The 21,355-nt window shown below is 37.4% G+C and overlaps 1 protein-coding gene across 1 annotated transcript in view; it reads left to right on the top strand.

Annotated features, from left to right (window-relative positions):
* Positions 1-21,355, top strand: part of LOC124619708 (tetratricopeptide repeat protein 21B-like) — a 266,652-nt gene that overhangs the window by 210,989 nt on the left and 34,308 nt on the right. Inside the window, exons 15-16 of the mRNA XM_047146266.1 lie at positions 4,597-4,864; positions 10,200-10,434. Coding sequence (XP_047002222.1) covers positions 4,597-4,864; positions 10,200-10,434 — 503 coding nt within the window. The remainder of the gene's footprint in view (positions 1-4,596; positions 4,865-10,199; positions 10,435-21,355) is intronic.

Genomic DNA, 21,355 nt, shown 5'->3' with positions numbered 1-21,355 from the left:
TCTACGATCAGTGTTCTGCAAGAATGGAAACATGATAAAGCACATTCAGAAGACACTTCAACCAGCCACTCTACCGCACATTCTAGAAGAAGATAAGATGAGGCAAAGATTGTGGCATACATGCCTTATGCAGGATCTATTTCTATCAAAATAAGCAGGATTCTCAGGAAGCACAATGTCAAATGTGTGCTCTGTTCACCTACCAAAACAAGAGAGCTACTGGGAAATGTGAAAGATGACTCTGGACTCTGAAAATGAGGAATTTGTAATACACCTTTCAATGTGGCATGTTGTACATTGAACCAAACAACTAGGATAGTGGACATCAGGTGCAAACAATGTCCGAGGCACAACTGCCTAAGACAGGGAAGTAAATCAGCAGTTGCCGAGCGCTGTCTGGAACTCAATTATTTCATGAAACCTGATGAAACAAGGGCTTTGGCACAAACTCCCAGATACTGGGACAATGTTATAGGAGGGTTTATAGAGATGACAAATAACCTGATGAATTGTGACACTGGGTACCAACCCAGTAGAGTCTGGGATCCTGCACTGGAGTTGTTGAAAGTGCAGTAGGGGCAGCAGCAGAACTCCGCAAAAAGGAGAACTGAAAATGTGGACATGGAAAATGAACCCCAAGTAAGTCACTGGGCCAAAGATGGTATGTCGTGGGGCACTTCTAGTGGGAGCAGACCACAAACAGAGTAGCTGGAATCATAGTGAGCCAAAAACAGAACAGTTGTGCAAACAATTGCCTGGGACTGAAGATGAAACACTGCATTTGGCCTGCTGCACTGGACCAAAGAAGGAATGCCTAAGACTGTTTCTATTGGGAGCAGACCACAGAGAGAACACCTGTAACTGTAGCAGACCAAAAATAGAATGCTTGCCTCCAGACAGATGCTCCAGACTGAAGAGGGAACACCTAAGGACGCTGCTGATTGCACCTAATTAACCCATTCTTACAGTGTAATCTCCTAGTCACTAAGTAGTGTATGTAATTTATATACATGTGATGTTTAAATCTGGAGGTAAGCATAAAACATCATCCGAAATTATGCTAAATGCGCTCTCTGAAAACTAGTTTGAACGATTAATTCATGAGCCCAACTGAAAAACGGTTGTGTAATCCTGAGCTAATAATGAGCATCAAAATGGGTACAGGGAATAGCGTAAATATGGTTGTCATAGTGAGACTGAATACCACACCTCCCAAATCCACCATATATATATATATATATATATATATATATATATATATATATATATATGTTTGTGTGTCTGTCGACCTGCCAGCACTTTCATTTGGTAAGTCACATCATCTTTGTTTTTATATATATATATATATATATATATATATATATATATATATATAAAAACAAAGATGATGTGACTTACCGAACAAAAGTGCTGGCAGGCCGATAGACACACAAACAAACACAAACATACACACAAAATTCAAGCTTTCGCAACAAACTGTTGCCTCATCAGGAAAGAGGGAAGGAGAGGGGAAGACGAAAGGAAGTGGGTTTTAAAGGAGAGGGTAAGGAGTCATTCCAATCCCGGGAGCGGAAAGACTTACCTTAGGGGGAAAAAAGGACAGGTATACACTTGCACACACGCACATATCCATCCACACATACAGACACAAGCAGACATATTTGAAATATGTCTGCTTGTGTCTGTATGTGTGGATGGATATGTGCGTATGTGCAAGTGTATACCTGTCCTTTTTTCCCCCTAAGGTAAGTCTTTCCGCTCCCGGGATTGGAATGACTCCTTACCCTCTCCTTTAAAACCCACTTCCTTTCGTCTTCCCCTCTCCTTCCCTCTTTCCTGATGAGGCAACAGTTTGTTGCGAAAGCTTGAATTTTGTGTGTATGTTTGTGTTTGTTTGTGTGTCTATCGACCTGCCAGCGCTTTTGTTCGGTAAGTCACCTCATCTTTGTTTTTATATATAATTTTTCCCACGTGGAATGTTTCCTTCCATTATATATATATATATATATATATATATATATATATATATAAAAAAAACAAAGATGATGTGACTTACCAAATGAAAGTGCTGGCAGGTCGACAGACACACAAACAAACACAAACATACACATATATATAAAAAGAAAGATGATGAAACTTACCAAACAAAAGCGCTGGCAGGTCGATAGACACACAAACACAAACATACACACAAAATTCTAGCTTTCGCAACCAATGGTTGCCTCGTCAGGAAAGAGGGAAGGAGAAGGAAAGACAAAAGGATATGGGTTTTAAGGGAGAGGGTAAGGAGTCATTCCAATCCCGGGAGCGGAAAGACTTACCTTAGGGGGAAAAAAGGACAGGTATGTGTGTCTATCGACCTGCCAGCGCTTTTGTTTGGTAAGTTTCATCATCTTTCTTTTTAGATATATTTTTCCCACGTGGAATGTTTCCCTCTATTATATTCATATATATATATATATATATATATATATACACACACAAAATTCAAGCTTTCGCAACAAACTGTTGCCTCATCAGGAAAGAGGGAAGGAGAGGGAAAGACGAAAGGAAGTGGGTTTTAAGGGAGAGGGTAAGGAGTGATTCCAATCCTGGGAGCGGAAAGACTTACCTTAGGGGGGGAAAAAAAAAGACAAAGAGTTTCTTTGTCTTTAAATACGTCTGCTTGTGTCTGTATATGTGTGGATGGATATGTGTGTGTGTGTGCGCGAGTGTATACCCGTCCTTTTTTCCCCCTAAGGTAAGTCTTTCCGCTCCCGGGATTGGAATGACTCCTTACCCTCTCCTTTAAAACCCACTTCCTTTCGTCTTCCCCTCTCCTTCCCTCTTTCCTGATGAGGCAACAGTTTGTTGCGAAAGCTTGAATTTTGTGTGTATGTTTGTGTTTGTTCGTGTGTCTGCCGACCTGCCAGCACTTTTTTTATATAAAAATAAACACACACACAAAATTCTAGCTTTTGCAACCAACGGTTGCTTCGTCAGGAAAGAGGGAAGGAGAGGGAAAGTAAATATTCCAGAATTCAGATCAAGAACAGTTGCCAACATGTGTAATTTAGAAGTAGATTTATTCGGAGGAGTGAAGCAATTTAAATCACTTAATAAAAGCAAGTCTTCAAGTCCAGATTGTGTACTGACTATACTTCATAATTAACAACCATATACAACCGCTTGCTCAGTGAAAGATCCATGCCCAGAGACTAGAAAGTTGCACAGGTCACACCAATATTCAAGAAGGGCAATAGGAGTAAACCACAAAATTACTGGCCCATATCATTAAGTCGCTATGCAGCAGGGTTTTGGAGCATATGCTGTGTCTGAACATTATGAATTACCTTGAAGAGAAGAATCTATTGGGATACAGTCAGCACGATTTAGAAAACATCATTTGTTTGAAACTCAACTAGCTCTTTACTCAGACAAAGTTTTGAGTGCTATCGACAAGGGATTCCAAATTGATCCCGTATTTATAGATTTCCAGAAGTATCTTGATGCCATACTTTAGAAGCAGCTTGTAATTAAACATGTTTACGGAATATTGTCTCAGTTATGCAACTGGATTCGTGATTTCCTGTCAGAGAGATCACAATTCTTAGTAACTGACAGAAAGTCATCGAGTAAAACAGAATTGATTTCTGGCATTCCCCGAGGTACTGTTATAGGCCCTTTGCTGTTCCTTACCTATATAAACAACTTGGGGGGGGGGGGGGATATGAGCAGCTGCCTTATGTTTTTTGCAGATGATGCTGTTGTTAACTCAACAGCAGATCAAAACCAATTGCAAAACAATTTACAAAAGCCATCTGTATGGTGCAAAAATTGGCAGTTTGACATTAAATAATGAGTAGTGTGAGATCATCCACATAAGTGCTAAAATGAATCCATTGAACTTCAGTTACACGTTAGATCAATCAGATCTAAAGGCCGTAAATTCAACTACATACCTAAAAGAACACATGGAAAATGTTGTTTGGGCAGGTGAATCAAAGACTACATTTTATTGGCAGAACATGTAGAAGGTGAAACAAATCTTCTAAAGAGACGAAGTACTAGTGGCATACTGCTGCAAGGTGTGAGATCCCCACTAGATAGAATTAACACAGTATGTTGAGCAAGTTCAAAGAAGGGAAGCACATTTTATGTTATCAAAAAATAGGGGAGAGGGATCACAGACATGATACAAGATTTGAGGTGGGCATCATTAAAACGAAGGGTTTTCTTGTTGCAGCGGGATGTTCTCATGAAATTTCAATCACCAATTTCTCCTCCGAATGGGAAAGTATTTTGTTGACACTGACCTCATCCTAATAAAATAAGGGAAATCAGAGCTTACACAGAAAGGTATAGAATTTTATGTTTTCCGTGCACCTTCCCAAAGTGGAATAATAGAGAATTACTGTGAATGTGGTACAATGAATCCTCTGCCAGGCACTTAAGTGGGATTTGCAGAGTAGTCATGTAGATGTAGATGAATGCTCTAATAATTTGTGATACCTTGGCATGCCACTTATGATTTGTAATGTTTAAAACATCAGCCACTTATGGTTCTTAATATTTAAAAAAAATAACTAGAGGCAGAATGCTTTCTGTGTGTTACAGACCAGTGAGTTAGAGCTGTGCCAACAAGCCTGTTCTCAACTGCTTGAAACAGACCCTGACAATGAGTCAGCCACAGTTATGATGGCAGATTTAGCGTTCCGGCGTGTTGATTTTGACACTGCTGCTATGCACTTTCGTCAACTGCTTGCACAGCAGCCTACATATTGGACAGCCCTTGCCCGTCTTGTAGAGGTGTCACGACGAACAGCAACACTTCCTGAAGCCGAACCTTTCCTTGAAAGAGCAACTGCGGCTTGCCAGCGACCTGGTAAGCTTTTAATAAGCATTTATGAATTGTTGTGATATATATTGCTTAATATTTCTGACTAATGTTAGTGTATATTTATTTCTTCTTCAAGCTATTTTCCATCTCCTAATTACCAATGGTGAAAGAGTACTTTGCTCACTTCCTTGGTGACACACGGTAACAAAATCAAGAACACCAACAAAGTTTCTGGTAAACATCATGATCATGGTGTAAATCTCAAGGCAGTAAATACTGGCAATGAAAGTCAGTGTTTTATGTTTATTGCATTTGTTTTCTGGGTCATTTTATAAAATACCCTTTGCTGCTGATGTTGTCTACATTTTGATGTTGCCAAGGCATGAAACACATTTTGTCAAATCTCATTTATGATCATTTATAAAGGAACAATGTTCCATTGATGCTGAGGTCACTGGAAATGGACTGTAAGCTCAGGTAGCTCACATAAATAAAGGGACTTAACTTTGTCCTTTTCAGTCAAGCTGCTTCATTTACCTTAAAAGAGTGTGCAGAAAAAGTTGGCCTACAAATATCTTTTGAGAAAACGGTGTTTACAACAACAAATCTAGAAATTTCTAAGTTACAAACCAAATATGGAGAAATTAAGAGGGTACCATACTTTAAATATTTAGGAGAGATAATTTCTGAAAAATACTCACAACAAGAAAGAATATTAAAAGCTCGTAGGGGTCTAGGGCTGGTCCAAAACATTTACAATAAAAAATGTCTATCTATAAATACAAAAATTAAACATTATAAGTCGGTAATTAAACCAATAATGCTATATGCCAGCGAAACCTTGACACTTAAATGGAAAACAGATATGGAAAACCTGAAGAAAGAGGAAAGGAAAATCATTAGGAAAATTCTGGGACCAAGATGGACCAAAGAGGGGTATAGATTACAGAAAAATTCTAAAATTGAAGAATATTCTAACATAGAGATAGACATGAGGAAGAGGCGTCTAAAATTCTATGGCCACATAAGGAGACTTCCCGATCACAGACTTACAAAAAAAATAGTAAGATACGTAGCATCCCTTGTTAATGGAGGAGAATGGATCAAAAATGTAAAGAAAGATCTGGAATTAGCCAACATTACTACTGAAGACATGAACAAAAGAAACAATTTCAAACTTAAAGTTGACAAATGGGAGGTAAAACCAGAGACAAAAGCGCCGAGAACTGGAACAAAATGGAGCGAAGAAAGAAAAGCTGAATTCTCGCAAAGAATGAAGACCTGGTGGGCAAACAAGAAGAATAAGAAGCCCCAGAAGTGAACCATCTTTACTTAGCGTCTTCCATGTTGGGAGCTTTACGACTAATAATAATAATAATTAAATGACTAGGGAAACCAAGGGTCCCTTGGGAACATTATTGTGTAACATGTCATCTGTGTTGCTGCCTTTATAAGGTGATTAGCTTGGTTATTCTCTCTCTCTCTCTCTCTCTCTCTCTCTCTCTCTCTCTCTCTCTCTGTGTGTGTGTGTGTGTGTGTGTGTGTGTGTGTTTTTTTTTAGATTCATGGTCATGTTTCACAAATTCTGAAATACCATCATTTTTTTTTTCCTTGTATAAATCTGATAATGGTTGTAAAGCTGAAACTGTTTTCCTATTTAAGTAAATTAAAATCTGTGAAATCTATAATTTTAGTAACCACATTTTGGCAACACAAGCTGGAATTATGCATTGAATTAGGCCTTTATTAATCCAGGATAGATTGGCAACACAACTTTGACAAACAAGTACCATAGATAACCACTTGAACTATATCTATTCACCAATTTCAAAGCAATTCTATGGCCAAGAGTGAATCCATACGTAAAAGTCCAAACTCAATTTATAGTGACTACATCCAACTGGAAAATAACCAGTATGCAAAGTAAAATCACAGTAACTGCCTACTGACTGTAGCGACTGTTTATCCAACATGGAGACTAGTGACAGTGTTGTTGATTTGCCACTAGAGGCTGTCGAGGTCCTCTAGATTGTAATCTAATGGTGTTTGCCTGGGATAAAAGATTTCCCATGGATTTACTGGAAAAAATGAATGTAAACTCATATAACTCACCGATCATTGTACCAGCTATATATGATTAAACTCATGGAGAGATTGCATACACATGGGTCCATCATCCTCTCTTGTGTGGCCAGAATAGTCTGTATCAACTCAAGCTTAGTCAGCAGCCATCTAATGAAGTGAAAGTATTAAAACAAGTTCCAGCATGCATTGTCAGCATCTAGAGCACCCACCATATTGTATCTAAATGAGTTCAGATAGGGCAGAATGACCATTCTACGGGAAATTGATTTGCCATGCCATGACATTTCAGCCCATAAAGGTCATGCTGCTACAATAGTGATGCTACTGTATGGAATCGGGGCTACTGTGGGATCATATGCACAATGGCAACACAGAATGACCTCCATCTTGTTTGCTTGGCTGTAACAGACCACACATCATCATCATCATCATACTGCATCCATACAGCATCAGTGCCATCTGGCATTGCTGCTGGAGCCCTGCCCTCCTTGGCAGTTTGATGCTATCCTCTGAAGCTGAACTGATGACTTCCATTGTTTGGAAATCACAAATGCCACAGACTGAAATAGGCATGTGAATGCCATTGCTGGTGTGCTGAGTGACAGAAATTAATGTTTTTGGTTGAGTACTCCTTTATCTTGTCATCTGCTAATGACTGCTTATGTATCAGATATTACTGTTCTGTTGGTAATCTGGCAACACATTTCGTTGAGCTGGGTAGTGAGCTAACTTTATGTTTCATGATTTTGGGTGGTGTTGGATACAACATACTGTCTGATATCTTCATATTTGACCAGCAACCAATGCATCAAAGAGGTCTTAGAGCTCAAGGTCGTACCACTCCATCAGGCTGCTCCACATGCCTTATTTTGACGTGGTATCCACATCTGTTTATGAATGCCAAGCCTTCTGTGAAGAAAGATTGATGATGTTGGTGCTTCCCTGGGCTGTATGTGCACCTGATGTGTCAACCTTTGAACATTCCTGAGTCATGCTTTATGGACAATTCATCATGACACTCCAACTACTACTGTTGACACTTTATGCACACATGTACAAACTTCATTGATGGAGGTTCCTCAGGAACTATACACATTGTCTTTGATTCTGTATCATAGCATTTAAAAGCATTGGCCACAGTATGTTAGGCCTATATATCATACTGGATTTTCAAAGTCAGAGATCATATGTAGTTCTGTAACCATAATCATTTGTATACTGCGGTTTAGTTAATCTCTGGTACTGGGTTCATTTTGGCTATACACATTGTTCTTGTGTTTTCACAAATGCTAATGTGTTTATGTTGATAATGGACAGTGAAGTTAATGTTAATATGTTGTAAAACATATCAGTTAATTCTCTTCTGGAACAGGCAAGATAAGCTCAAGGAGCACCATATTGGCCCCGATAATAAACCGCCATGACATATAAACTGCCCCCCCCCCCCCCTAAATTATGAGGAATAAATTTAGAAAAAATATTTATGTGAAAATAAGCCACACGCTGAATGAGAAGAGAAAAATTACAAGAAATTTATTTTTATTTACTTGTAAAACATAGGTAACATTTGTTCTAATGTACATGGTGATTCAAAAGGAATACCACAACTTTAAAAATGTGTATTTAATGAAAGAAACATAATATAACCTTCTGTTATACATCATTACAAAGAGTATTTAAAAAGGTTTTTTTTCACTCAAAAACAAGTTCAGAGATGTTCAATATGGCCCCCTCCAGACACTCGAGCAATATCAACCCGATACTCCAACTCGTTCCACACTCTCTGTAGCATATCAGGCGTAACAGTTTGGATAGCTGCTGTTATTTCTAGTCTCAAATCATCAATGGTGGCTGGGAGAGGTGGCCGAAACACCATATCCTTAACATACCCCCATAAGAAAAAATCGCAGGGGGTAAGATCAGGGCTTCTTGGAGCCCAGTGATGAAGTGCTCTGTCACAGGCTGCCTGGCGGCTGATCCATCGCCTCGGGTAGTTGACGTTCAGGTAGTTACGGACAGGTAAGTTCCAGTGTGGTTGATTGTGGAATTTGCAGCTCTCTGCTAGCTCTGCGAGTCGATTTTCCTGGGCTGCGAACAAATGCTTGCTGGATGCGTGCTACATTTTCATCACTCATTCTCGGCCGTCCAGAACTTTTCCCTTTGCACAAACACCCATTCTCTGTAAACTGTTTATACCAACGTTTAATACACCACCTATCAGAAGGTTTAACACCATACTTCGTTCAAAATGCACGCTGAACAACTGTCGTCGATTCACTTCTGCCGTACTCAATAACACAAAAGCTTTCTGTTGAGCGGTCCCCATCTTAGCATCAACTGATGCTGACGCCTAGTCAACAGCGCCTCAAGCGAACAAATGTACAACTAAATGAAACTTTATAGCTCCCATAATTCGCCGACAGATAGTGCTTAGCTCTGCCTTTTGTCGTTGCAGAGTTTTAAATTCTTAAAGTTGTGGTATTCTTTTTGAATCACCCTGTATGATGCAACACATTGGCACCTAACATACCGGTAGCATATTTTGTCTTGTTTACTCGTATCACTATGGGTACCAGTATTCACTTCATCACTCCCACTCCCATAATTTTCATCATTCTCTTCCCTCAGTACGTCATCTTCACTGCCATCCAATGCATTTGATAGGCATTGTGGACTCTGTTGATATGGAGGACCATAAAGCAAGAATCTGTTCATACGGAATGGTGATTGATGACCCTTAATCTTATCAGACGGTGTAAAGAGATGGGCATCTTCCAGGAGCCAATCTGAATACATTTTTTGGAGGTTGCTCTTGATTGGCTTATATATGGCCATATCTAGCACATGTGTTTATGAAGAGTCTCTTTTTTCAGCAAGTTTATCTTCTGCTTCAGCAGTTAGAAGTCCCTTAAAAGCATCCAAAACTAGCATGCCTGTCTTAGCAAGCAGTGCCCCAGATCGGCAATTCAAAACAGTGGACAACCATTAAGTTTTCATTGTTGTATATTAAAATGCTTTGTTGCCAGTTTTGGGTACAGATGCTAGTTGTGTTGTTGCAAATGAGCATTAATGTTGTACAGCAAGGACATGTAAAAAGATTAGGTACCAATTGTAAGCTACATCCTAACATTTGGGCCAAATGGCATTATGCTTGTAATTTTATTATCAATATTTATCTTTCAAATTTTAATTTTTATGTTTCTTTATTAATAACATTTTATTGTTTATTGACTGTCAGTTTTTGTTGTCAGTGCTCTGTAGTGATTGAGGGCATACACTTGTTTTATAATTTCAGACCAAGAAGCTGGATTATGTTACTGTCGAGGACTGTTTGAGTGGTATTCTGGTAATCATAATGCTGCTCTTCGGTTCTTTAATGGAGCTCGTCATGATGCTGAATGGGGAAGACAAGCTCTTTACAACATGATAGAGATTTGTCTGGACCAGAGTGATGATGCAGGTGGCAATGGACAGTATGAAGATGATTCAGGAGGAAACTCAAGACTGATGGCACTGACAACAGCTGAGAGGTTAATATTTTCATTTCAGTATAATACATCTAGGTCTAGCATAGTGATTTTTGACCAGTCATCAAAACACCATGGGTCCCCAGTTCGATACTGGGCACTTCTTGAATCATGAATGAAAATCACTAACTATGGAAAAATCACTAGCTATTGCAGCTGAAGACTTCCAGTGTAAGGAGTCACCATTGTTCTGCCAACAGCCTTGTCAAAAAAGGCTGAGGAAAGGACAGAGTTTCAGGACAGTGTTTTGCTCTAAAAGGGGGAAGATTCAGCTTTGATCAGTGGCATTAGGATACAGAAAGTTATGGAAACCATTGCATTAAAGACACACAATGTGCATCCACCTCTTCATTGGCAAAGATTATGGATAAGGCTACTTTCAGATTTCTGTGAGGAGGTAACCACGGAATAACCAATCAAATGGTAACATTCAGCAAGTTGGAGTATGGAATGTCAGAAGTTTGGAAATAGTAGGGAAATTAGAATATCTGAAAAGGGAACACGAAGGGGTCAATCCATACCAAGTGGTTCAGGAAAAAAATAATTGGTTGCTTGACCATCTCAGAAAAATTTTATATTTGCTGTGTGAATTCCCCAATGTTTAGTAGTCACAAAAATTAAAAAAAAAAAAAAAAACTTTTTTTTTTATTATTCGGAAATGATGTTATCTTACACTTCAGTAAGTTGTGTGAATGGGGTACAAAACAGTGAAAAGATCGAGTGCCTTTAATCTTCTGACAAGTGTAGTACCTTGTTCCAGGCCGCATGCGTTTTTTCGTATTTGCAAGCATCTACACAATTATTCAGTAGTGGATTGTCCTAAGGCTTTTAGATAAAATGCATTTAGTTCAACACACTCTGGGCTACAAATTAACATCATTATCACTTAGCTGAATGTATTCTTTAATATATTTCTATTAGCTCAAAGTTTTTAGCCACAAATTAAAAAAACTAAATTTTTGAACGGTAGTTTTCCAAAGAAAGATTAATTTCTCAGCTTTAATATTTTTTTCTGCTATTACACTGTATAGTACAGTTACTTTTTATAATCAATGGTGAGCAGCTTACATTTAAAAAATTACACTATTTTAAAAAATTGATTTTTTTTTATTTTTCCATTTTGTGGCCTGCAGTATCTTTGTTGGGGGACCAGATAAAAATCTGAAAATTTCACAGTTAATAGACCTTTATGATATCAAACTTCAGTATAAATTTCAACTTTGAGATTCAATTGGAAGTTATGGAAAAAAATTACAAATGTGAGTCAAAAATATGTTTTTCAACATCTGCGATATCTAGGCTTATGGAATAAAATATATCAATTACAGTATATAATTTAATAATATCTATGATTACTTGCCTTTTTATTGAAAATAATCCTACTAATTACATTATATTGTTCTCTTGTTATTTGTTTTTAGTACATTGCTCATTGAACATTTGAGAAATTTGTTCACTCATTTTGGGTGTTAGATTATTAGATTGCCCAGTCACAGTTGTAAATTCCATGGGAGACTTACTTAGTACATTTTTAAGTGGCATCCAAACTGGACCTTTTTTTGTTTGAAAGATGTCCTTGGTCCTGGAGAGTGATAAAATACAACATGTACATCTTGGTCTTTTGGTTTTGACAGTCAATATTATCAACTTTGCCAATCCACCAATGTTCATCATAAACACAAGTCACTATGTTTTTATTTTGAAGAACCAGTTGTACAAGTTTTCCACACTGATGAAGTTCACTATCAGGTGAAGTTGATGTGATCTTACACTTCAGTAAGTTGTGTGAATGGGGTACAAAACAATGAAAAGATCGAGTGCCTTTAATCTTCTGACAAGTTTTGTACCTTTCCTTCAAGACACTGTCATAAACTCCTTGAATTTCCTCACATTGTACAAAAACATAGGTAATTCCTTTGATATGTTTTTTACAGAATTCAAACATTTCTTGAGGTGTTATGGTATGATTGTCATCGGTCCGCTGCAAACTTTGTGACAGCTTGCTTTGTTGTACCCCGGACACCATCACAAGCATTCTTCCCATGGCATGAAGCGAAAAAGTGCGATTCTACATCAAACCTAAAATCTTCTTTATGAAAGGAGATGTTAATAAATTTTTATTTGTTTTTATATTGACTTGATGCCACATCCAAAAAGTAAATCAGTTTGTTTATGGAAGGGGGGTGCTGTTTAATGTAGTTTGTTAATTTTAGTTGAAAAATGTGCACTGCTGTAGTGTTGTGTTCAAGGTAGTCACTTACGACACAAAAGCTGTAGCTCATTAATTTATCTTCACCTATATAATAGAATACAAATGGGTGAACTGTGGCCAGTTTGTTTACCCAGTGGTGCCCTTATACTTAATTTTGAACAATAAAGGAATAATTTTCCGAAAAGTCAGCTAGAACTAAGCATTCATCAGCTGCCAAGGTTTGCTTTTTGTCTTTCAAAAATTTACTTTGGGCTTTTGCAATAAAATGATACATTTTCAGATTTTCAAGGTTAGCCACCAACACTTCAAAAAACTCTTCTTGTGATTTTATGACTGTCACCATTTCAGTTCTGTCTTGTGTCACCCATTGTTTGTATTTTATATTGTCAGGCATAAAATCATCTTCTTCGGATTCTTCAAGTATGTCAAGTAACGCTTGTTTGCCTGGACAGTCTTCATATTTTCCCTTGATCATGCAATTGTAATTGTCAATATTGCATACCATAACTTCGAAAAGTCTTTATAGTCAACTCTAAGATTGGCCCCATCTATCATCAACTTTATGTTCTGATGATGCAAACAACCACAAACATTATGGGTGCCAGATGCTCTTGCAACAATACACCATCTTGGTCTCAACTTGCAAAACTTTGATCTTCCAATTTTAATGTCAGGATTTTCGTTTTAAATTCAGGGAATAGTTCATTTAAATTACACAATATTAACCTTTTTGTCTTTGAATCTTAGAACCATTTTCTTTCACAGAAACACATTCTTTTTTTGCCAGAGGTCAAATGGCTCTTATTGTCATCGTCGTAATACTTAATAATTTTATTGATTGTGCTTTCATCTACCAGATTACATGCTCTTTTGTTTTGTAATGCTGGTAAAATTCCCTGTTCTTTTACAAATTGCCTTGTTAACTTAACAAGATGTTCTGACACATTAAATTCATCACTAACTTTTGCTCGACTCCAAGAATTTGGCAGTAAACTAATAATCTTAATTTTATCCTCTTTGTTTGAAGTACTGCATTTAGTTTTTAGTTTTTCTATCAAATAATCGTATTTGGTTGGTAGAACTTCCATCTATCTTAGTACAAATTGTATTTTGAAATGAAACTTCCAATTCTTTTTGGCTTTTGCTGCTACTTCCTCAATTTTTGTATTCAAGGCACGTGGTCTTTTATCTTGACTTAGTTTTCTAATTTTACTAGCAGGTGATACACCCAGGATTTCACAAGCTGTATACATTTTTTTAATGGTTGCCGATAAGTCAAAAAATTCTGTATCTGAGGTTTCGCTATCCTTTCTCTTGTGAATTACAAATATCTTCGAATAACATTTGGACACAATGATTTTCCTGGTATGAGATTGAGAAAAGGGCTTTTATTTTTAGAATGATGATCAAATGTTATTTCTCGCAGGCCTTTTGTTATAGGTTTCTTATGTTTCTCAAAAGGGTCCATGCAAGACTGACCAAAAAGGTGATGAAAATTTTTTAAGTATTTCACTTCATGGTACTTGTGTGTTGATTTGATCTCTGGGCTGACTCTTAAGTAAAACGACACTTTTTCTTCTTCACTGTAATCTTCGATTAAAGTAATGTCTTCAGGATACACTCCATACACACTTTAATGACATGCTTCATTAATAATAACACCATCATTTTTCAACTGCACACTTCAAGAACTTCTAGCTAAATAAGTGTGAGTAGACAATTCTTGGTGTAAGGGGGAAGACAACAATCAGACTTGTACAGGCTTGCAGATGCAATTGTTAGCCTGCTGAAAGAATTACCACAGCATTGTTTTGACAAATAAGTGTTAGCTAGTGTAATGTGGTGTGTTATATTATGCAGTTGGTATACTTTATTTGATTAGCGTACCAGATATCGCAGATGTTAAAAAATGTATTTTTGACTCAATTTACACTGAAGTTTGATATCATAAAGGTCTTTTAACTGTGAAATTTCCAGATTTTTATCTGGTCCCCCAACAAAGATATTGCAGGCCACAAAATGGAAAAATAAAAAAAATAAAATTTTTTTTTTTAAATAGTGTATTTTTTAAATGTAAGCTGCTCACTATTGATTATAAAAAGTAACTGTACTATACAGTGTAATAGCAGAAAAAAATATTAAAGCTGAGAAATTAATCTTTCTTAGGAAAACTATTGTTCAAAAATGTAGTTTTTTTAATTTGTGGCTGATAACTTTGAGCTAATAAAAATATATTAAAGAATACATTCAGCTAAGTGATAATGATGTTAATTTGCAGCCCAGAGTGTGTTGAACTAAATGCATTCTATCCGAAAGGCTTAGGACAATCCACTACTGAATAATTGTAAAAGACGTAGATGCTTGCAAATATGGAAAAACGCATGCTGCCTGGAACAAATATGGGATTTTAAAATAATAAACAATAATTTTAAAAAAAAAGTATTTTTGTGACTACTAAACATTGGGGAATTCACCTAGCGAATATAAAATTTTTCTGAGATGGTCAAGCAACCAGTGGTGGACCACTTGGTATGGATCGACCCAAAGACTCAAGCATGATATAGTGGAGATCACTGAAGTGGTTTAACAGGTGCAGGATTCATTATGGATAGGAAGATAGGAAAGAGAGAGTGAATTTTACCTGTTCAGGATCTTCATATACTCACTCTGCCTCTCAGTTTTCTGCTTGTGATGTCGGCACATGTATCTGAGCTGCTGCTGTTGATGTTGGTTCACTGTCAATTGTGATGAGAACAACCCATGATGGGTAAGAGTTCTCATCAGAATCAACAGCAAACGGACACCAACAATAACTCAGATACACAGGCTGACAACACAAGTAGATGATGATCAGGTAGAGAGAGTATATGAGGATATTGAATAAGTAATTCAGTACATAAAATGAGATGAAACTCTAGTAGACATGAGGGACTTGAGTTAGTAATATGGGAAGAAATAGAAGAAAGAGCTATGGCAAAATATGGACTTGGTAGTAGGAATGAGAAAGGAGAAAGATCGATAAGAGTTCTGCATTAATTCCAGCAGATATACTTTGGAAAGTCCAAGAGAGATAGGAAGATGCTGGTTTTATCACATTATGGTCAGACAGAGATTCTGAAATCAGACACTAGATGCCCAGGACCAAATAGGGGCCTGAATCATAATTTAGTAATGCTGAAGAGTAGACTGAAGTTTAAGACAGTTGCCCAGAAGAATGAGTGTGGAACGTAGAAGTATGAAGGGATGAAGAGACGAGTTTGAAGTTCTTTAGGGCTGTAGATACTGTGATAATGAATACCAAAATAGGTAGCCCAGTTGAAGAGGAATGGACTTCTGTAGAAGGGCAATCACTAAAGTTGGGCAGCCAAACATATGTACAAGGAAGAAAAGTGTGAAGAAACCTTGGGTGACAGAAGAAATACTTCATTTGATAGATGAAAAGAAGAAGTATAAAATGTAGAAGGAAAGACAGGCATATACCAGCAGAAGCCACTTAGGAATGGAATAAATGGGAAGTGTAAGGAAGTCAAGGCAAAATGGCTGCAAGAAAAATGTGAAGAAGGAAAAAGAAACAGTTGTCAGAAAACCCAATTCATCATATACAAAAGGCAAAGCAGCTTTTGGTAAATCAGAAGAAAGGTCGTCAATATTAAGAGAGCACATTGATTTGAACATGAGGCACTTTGCATATACAGGGTGTATACGACGCAGGAGATCCGGGAAAAACCCGGGAATTTTTTCATCCGGGAGAAAACCGGGAAAAACCCGGGAATTGTTTACAATTCCGGGAATTTTTCATTGTTTTAGTTTTCAGTTAAGTTTTTGTGATTTTGAGTGGTGAGAACCAATACTCGAACAAAGGATATTACTGTATCCCGCTATTACAGAATGATACTGCAGCAACAAAACATGAACGAGAGGGGGAAAAAATCGAAAATAAAACTTAAGTTGCAAAGGAAATGCGCCTTATACAACAATAAAACACAGTGCTCATACAAGCGTCTGCCAACAGCAAAGTGTGTCAAAGGCTTTAGGAAGACTATGCAATGCATCATAACAACAAATTGCCTCCGATGAGCATGATGTGGCAACTGTTTAAATCATATTCTTTTGAGCAGTTGCGGGCGGGGTCATGCGCATGCATAGTTGAGTCGCGTATGAGTGTATCTTCTCCCGCTTCTTGTTACAGAAGTGTGGCTTGGCAGCACTACCTGATATTGCACCGGTTTGGAAATATAGTAAATCTGGGCCTGATGCCCAGAGCAGTCTGAGTTGTGGTGGGGAGGTGTGTCGTCTCCACGCGACCTGTGTTTACGTTCAGTGAGTTTGTTGTTTCCTCTTCGTTTATTGCTCTCACGTTAAATGATAAAACGGATTTTTGTGACCGGGAGATATCAAATGAATTAAAATACGTTCGCATAATTACGGATGGCTAAAATATGTCATTAGTTTCAGATTTTATTTCCACCTTTCTGACAGTTAAGCATTAATCGCCTTCCAGAACAATGAAGTTATTTTTGTCGGTTTGCTAAAGAGATTTGACTTTTATTAATCTTTTCTGCTGAGGCTGTCAGTTTATTTGAAACAAACTGTTTAATTTCACACTGTTAGCTGGTTTCAACTGTTTGCTGATTACAAGTGCTCGTATGACATTATGCCATAATAAAAAACCAAACATGAGATAATACAATACTGGTACTCCAAGAAAATTTACATCAGAATCTGGACATACGAATGTGCACTTCAAGCTGAATTATGCATTTTAGTATGGTTCACAAAATTCTGATGATCTTGAAGTATCCTTTGATGTCTTGTTTCTTTTATGACCTAATGTAAGATCTTTTAATGTTTTACACGTACGATCATATGGCCTTCCTGCATCATTGCGCGGTGACGACTTTTGCCTGGCGCTCTCTTGCAACTGCTGAAACGAAACTACGGTATTTCTAACAGGTAGCGGGAAAATATTGCGAACGGTGGTTTGAAAAGCGTTACATACATTACAATCAAATTTCCTTCTACGCAAGATGAACGATGTGCGAGAATGTACGATGAATTTCTTAAATAACAAAGCGTTTGACTCTCATTTAAAAATCAACTCTTTGAGGACGGCCATTTAGAAGAATTTCGAGCTCAGAAGATCACACATTTACGTCGTTATTAAAAATTTTACTGGCACATTTGTGTGATGTGTAATAAAGTGTATCATGTGCAGAAAACATCAACATTATACGTGGAAGCTTAGCTTCTCTTCCAGCTTATTAATCTTGGAGACCAATATTATATGTGAATGCTATGTATATTAATTTAAACCATTAACTTTTCTTGTTTGTGTTTTTGCGCTGCTTAAGAGTGATATTGCTATTGGCTGACTGCATCACGTGTCCTATGCTGTCATCAGCTGGCGAGATCACATGACATGAGTGATGAGTGGCTTACAAAAGCGCATCGCAATCTCGATTTCAATGCTTCGGAAAGTAACATGCGGTATTTGGTGGAATTCGAATTTATATCTTCGTAACACGAAAATATGCAGCGTACATATTGCTGCACATCAAAGGTGTTTCAAAAAGTGTTTTTTCCCCCTGAGTTTCGTTTTCTAAAGTGGCGGGAAATTCTACTTCAGTATGTAAAACCATAAAGATTCAAAGGATTGATGAGTTTTACAGTGCCAAGGAATAGTATACGGCCACTTAACATGGAAAAAGTGTATTTTTGCCTGGGAGAAAGTGTATTTTTAACCGGTAAATCCGGGAAAAATCCGGGAATTTCCTTGTCCACGTAGACACCCTGATATAAGACCTGCACATCGTTTACTCAACTACAGTGACCATTTACAAACTTATATCTATTCATTTAAGATGCATTGCATCTATATACAATACAAGCATATTCTATTTCCGGAAATATATTGTGCCTTCTTGGAATTGATCTGGCATACTGATAAGATCAGTTTCTTGTAATTTTGGAAGTACTGTTGCCTCGGCTGTGTGTCCCAGGTGTAAATAGAAAAATACGGCATGCTGTATTTCATTATCAGTGCAGTACTGGATTTTAACTCTGGCTGTGATTTTGGCTGGCCAATTTTTCTGCTGTCCAGTGTACCTTTGGAGCACAGTATTATATGTTTGTGAATCATAGACTGTGGGAAAACCAAAAAGAAGAGAATCAAAGTGCTTGAGATGTGATGATATAGAAGGATGCTGAAAGTTATGTGGACAAATAAGATAAAAAATAAGGGGGTCCTTTGCAGAATCTGTGAAGAAAGGAACATGTGGAACATACTGACAAAAAGAAGGGGAGGATGATAGAACAAGTGTTAAGATATTAAGCAGTAACTCCCATAATGCTAGAGGGTAAGGGGAAGACAGAGATTGGAGTAAATCCAACAAATACACAAATACTTGAGAAAGGTAGGTGCAAGTGGCTTCTCTGACATGAAGAGGTTGGCACAGGAGAGGAATTTGTGGTGGGCTCTGTGGAGAGGAAATAGTGCAGGAACTATTCAGCTGCCTTATGCTTGGTGTTAGTTTCAGTTTTGTTTAGAGTTACCGGAAATCTGTTCTATGCTTTCGTGGCTGGCCAAAAGATGACTTACCTGTATGTGGTACTTGTTAACATGTTGTAATGATCTTTAAACATTACTACTTCACTTGCGTTGGCTTGTGGTTCATTGACGTTTTGTGGATGCTGCGAATATTGAGAACAATACGAAAATTTCAAGCTTGACAAATTATGTATTGACATCAGCTGATCGATAGAACTGACATAAGTGCAAAACAACTGACGAAACTGAGATAAACCGAACTGAACTGCTCTGACTCCTGAAGTAAACAAAACTTAACTGACTCCCAGCGCAGCCTCGCTGTGTTGCTTTAAATGCAATTTTAACAATCACTACCGTTGTTAATTTATTACAAAATGTAACTTACAATTTAAAAAAATTCATCTAAACTAATTGCTGTTACATTTGCACAGGCTATAAAATATAGTGTCAAATAACATAATATTTTTATCATCATTTGTTGTGGGAGGGGGGGGGCGGGGGTCCTGGTTCAGAAATATCATAGATCCGGGTCTGATGCACAGAGCAGGTCTGAGTTATAGTGGGGAAGTGGGTAGTCTCCACGTGACCCGTGTTTACATTATTTAGTGATCTTGCTGCTTCCTCTTCGTTTAATGCTCTCACGTCTAATGAAAACAAAACGGATTTCTGTTATTGGAAGCTGTCAAGTAAATTAAAATGCATTCACATAATTACAAAAGGCTAAAATATGTTATTAGTTTCAGATTTTATTTTATTTCCACCTTTCTGACAGTCAAGTATTAATCCCCTTGCAGAACAATGAAGCTGAGTTTGTTGGTATGCTAAAGAAATTTGGCTTTTATTAATCTTTTCTGCTGAGGCAGTCAGTGTATTTGAAATGAAGTGTTTAATTTCACACTATTGGCTAGATTCAACTGTTCGCTGCATTTCAAGCTCACATTTTCATCTTCTAGCACGTGTGGCATTATGGCGTAATAAAGAACCGAACATGAGATAATACAGTACTGGTACTCCAAGAAAATTTACATCCCAAAAAACACACTGAAAAGCTTATAATATCAGGTCAAGGACTACTTCATTGGGAATCTGGACATATGAATGTGCACTTTAAGTATGCAGTTTAAATGTGCACATTCCGATGCTCTTGGGGTGTCCTCTGATGTCTTGTTTCTTTTATGACATAATGTAAGATCTTTTAATGTTTTACAATTAAGAACATATGGGCCTCCTCCGTCATCGTAACTGCGCAAGCGCAGTGATGCCTGTCATCTGGCACTCTCTGGCAACAACTGAAATGAACCTATTTCTAACAGATTGTGGGAAAATATTGCGAATGGTGATTGGAAAAGCATTACTCTCAAAGTAAATTTCCTTTTATGCAAGTATGAACAATGAATTTTTTAAATCGCACAATGTTTGACACTCATTTAAAAATCAACTCTTTGATGACAAGCCATTTAGAAGAATTTCGAGCCCAGCAGATCAGACATTTATCTCGTTTTTAAAAATTTTACTGGCACATTTGTGTGATATATCTTGAAATGTAACACGTGCAAAAAGATTAACATTATATGTGGAAGCTTAGCTCCTCTTGCAGCTTATTAACCTGAGAGACCAACATTATACATGAAAGCTTTGCTTTTCTTGTAGTAATACTATGTATATCAATTTAAACCACTAACTTTTCTTGTTTGTGTGTCCGCACTACTTAACAGTGATGTTGCTAATTGGCTGACTACATCTGAATATCTGCTGTCATCGGCTGGCGAGATCACATGACATGAGCTATGACTGCCTTACAATAGCGCATCGCAATCTCGATTTCAATTCTTGGGAAAGTAGCATGCAGTTTTTGATGGAATTAGAATTTATACTTTCATAATACGAAAATATGCAGGGTACGTGTTGCTACACATCAAAGATCTTTCCAAAACATGTTTTTTTCCCTGAGTTTAATTTTCTAAAGTGCCGGGAAATTCTACGCCCATGTATAAAACCATAACCATTCAAATGATTGATAAGTTTTACAGTTTTGAGGGGAAAATATACTGTCACTTAACACAGAAAAAGTGTGTTTTCACCCAGGAGAAAGTGTACTTTTAGTCAGGAAAATCGGAAAAAATCTGGAAAATTTTTTTTTTCCTTGTCCACATATACACCCTGTA

The sequence above is a fragment of the Schistocerca americana genome, chromosome 6, assembly GCF_021461395.2.
Source record: "Schistocerca americana isolate TAMUIC-IGC-003095 chromosome 6, iqSchAmer2.1, whole genome shotgun sequence".
NCBI lineage: Eukaryota > Metazoa > Arthropoda > Insecta > Orthoptera > Acrididae > Schistocerca > Schistocerca americana.
Note: the sequence above shows the minus strand (reverse complement) of the source record. Positions and strands in the feature narration are given on the sequence as shown.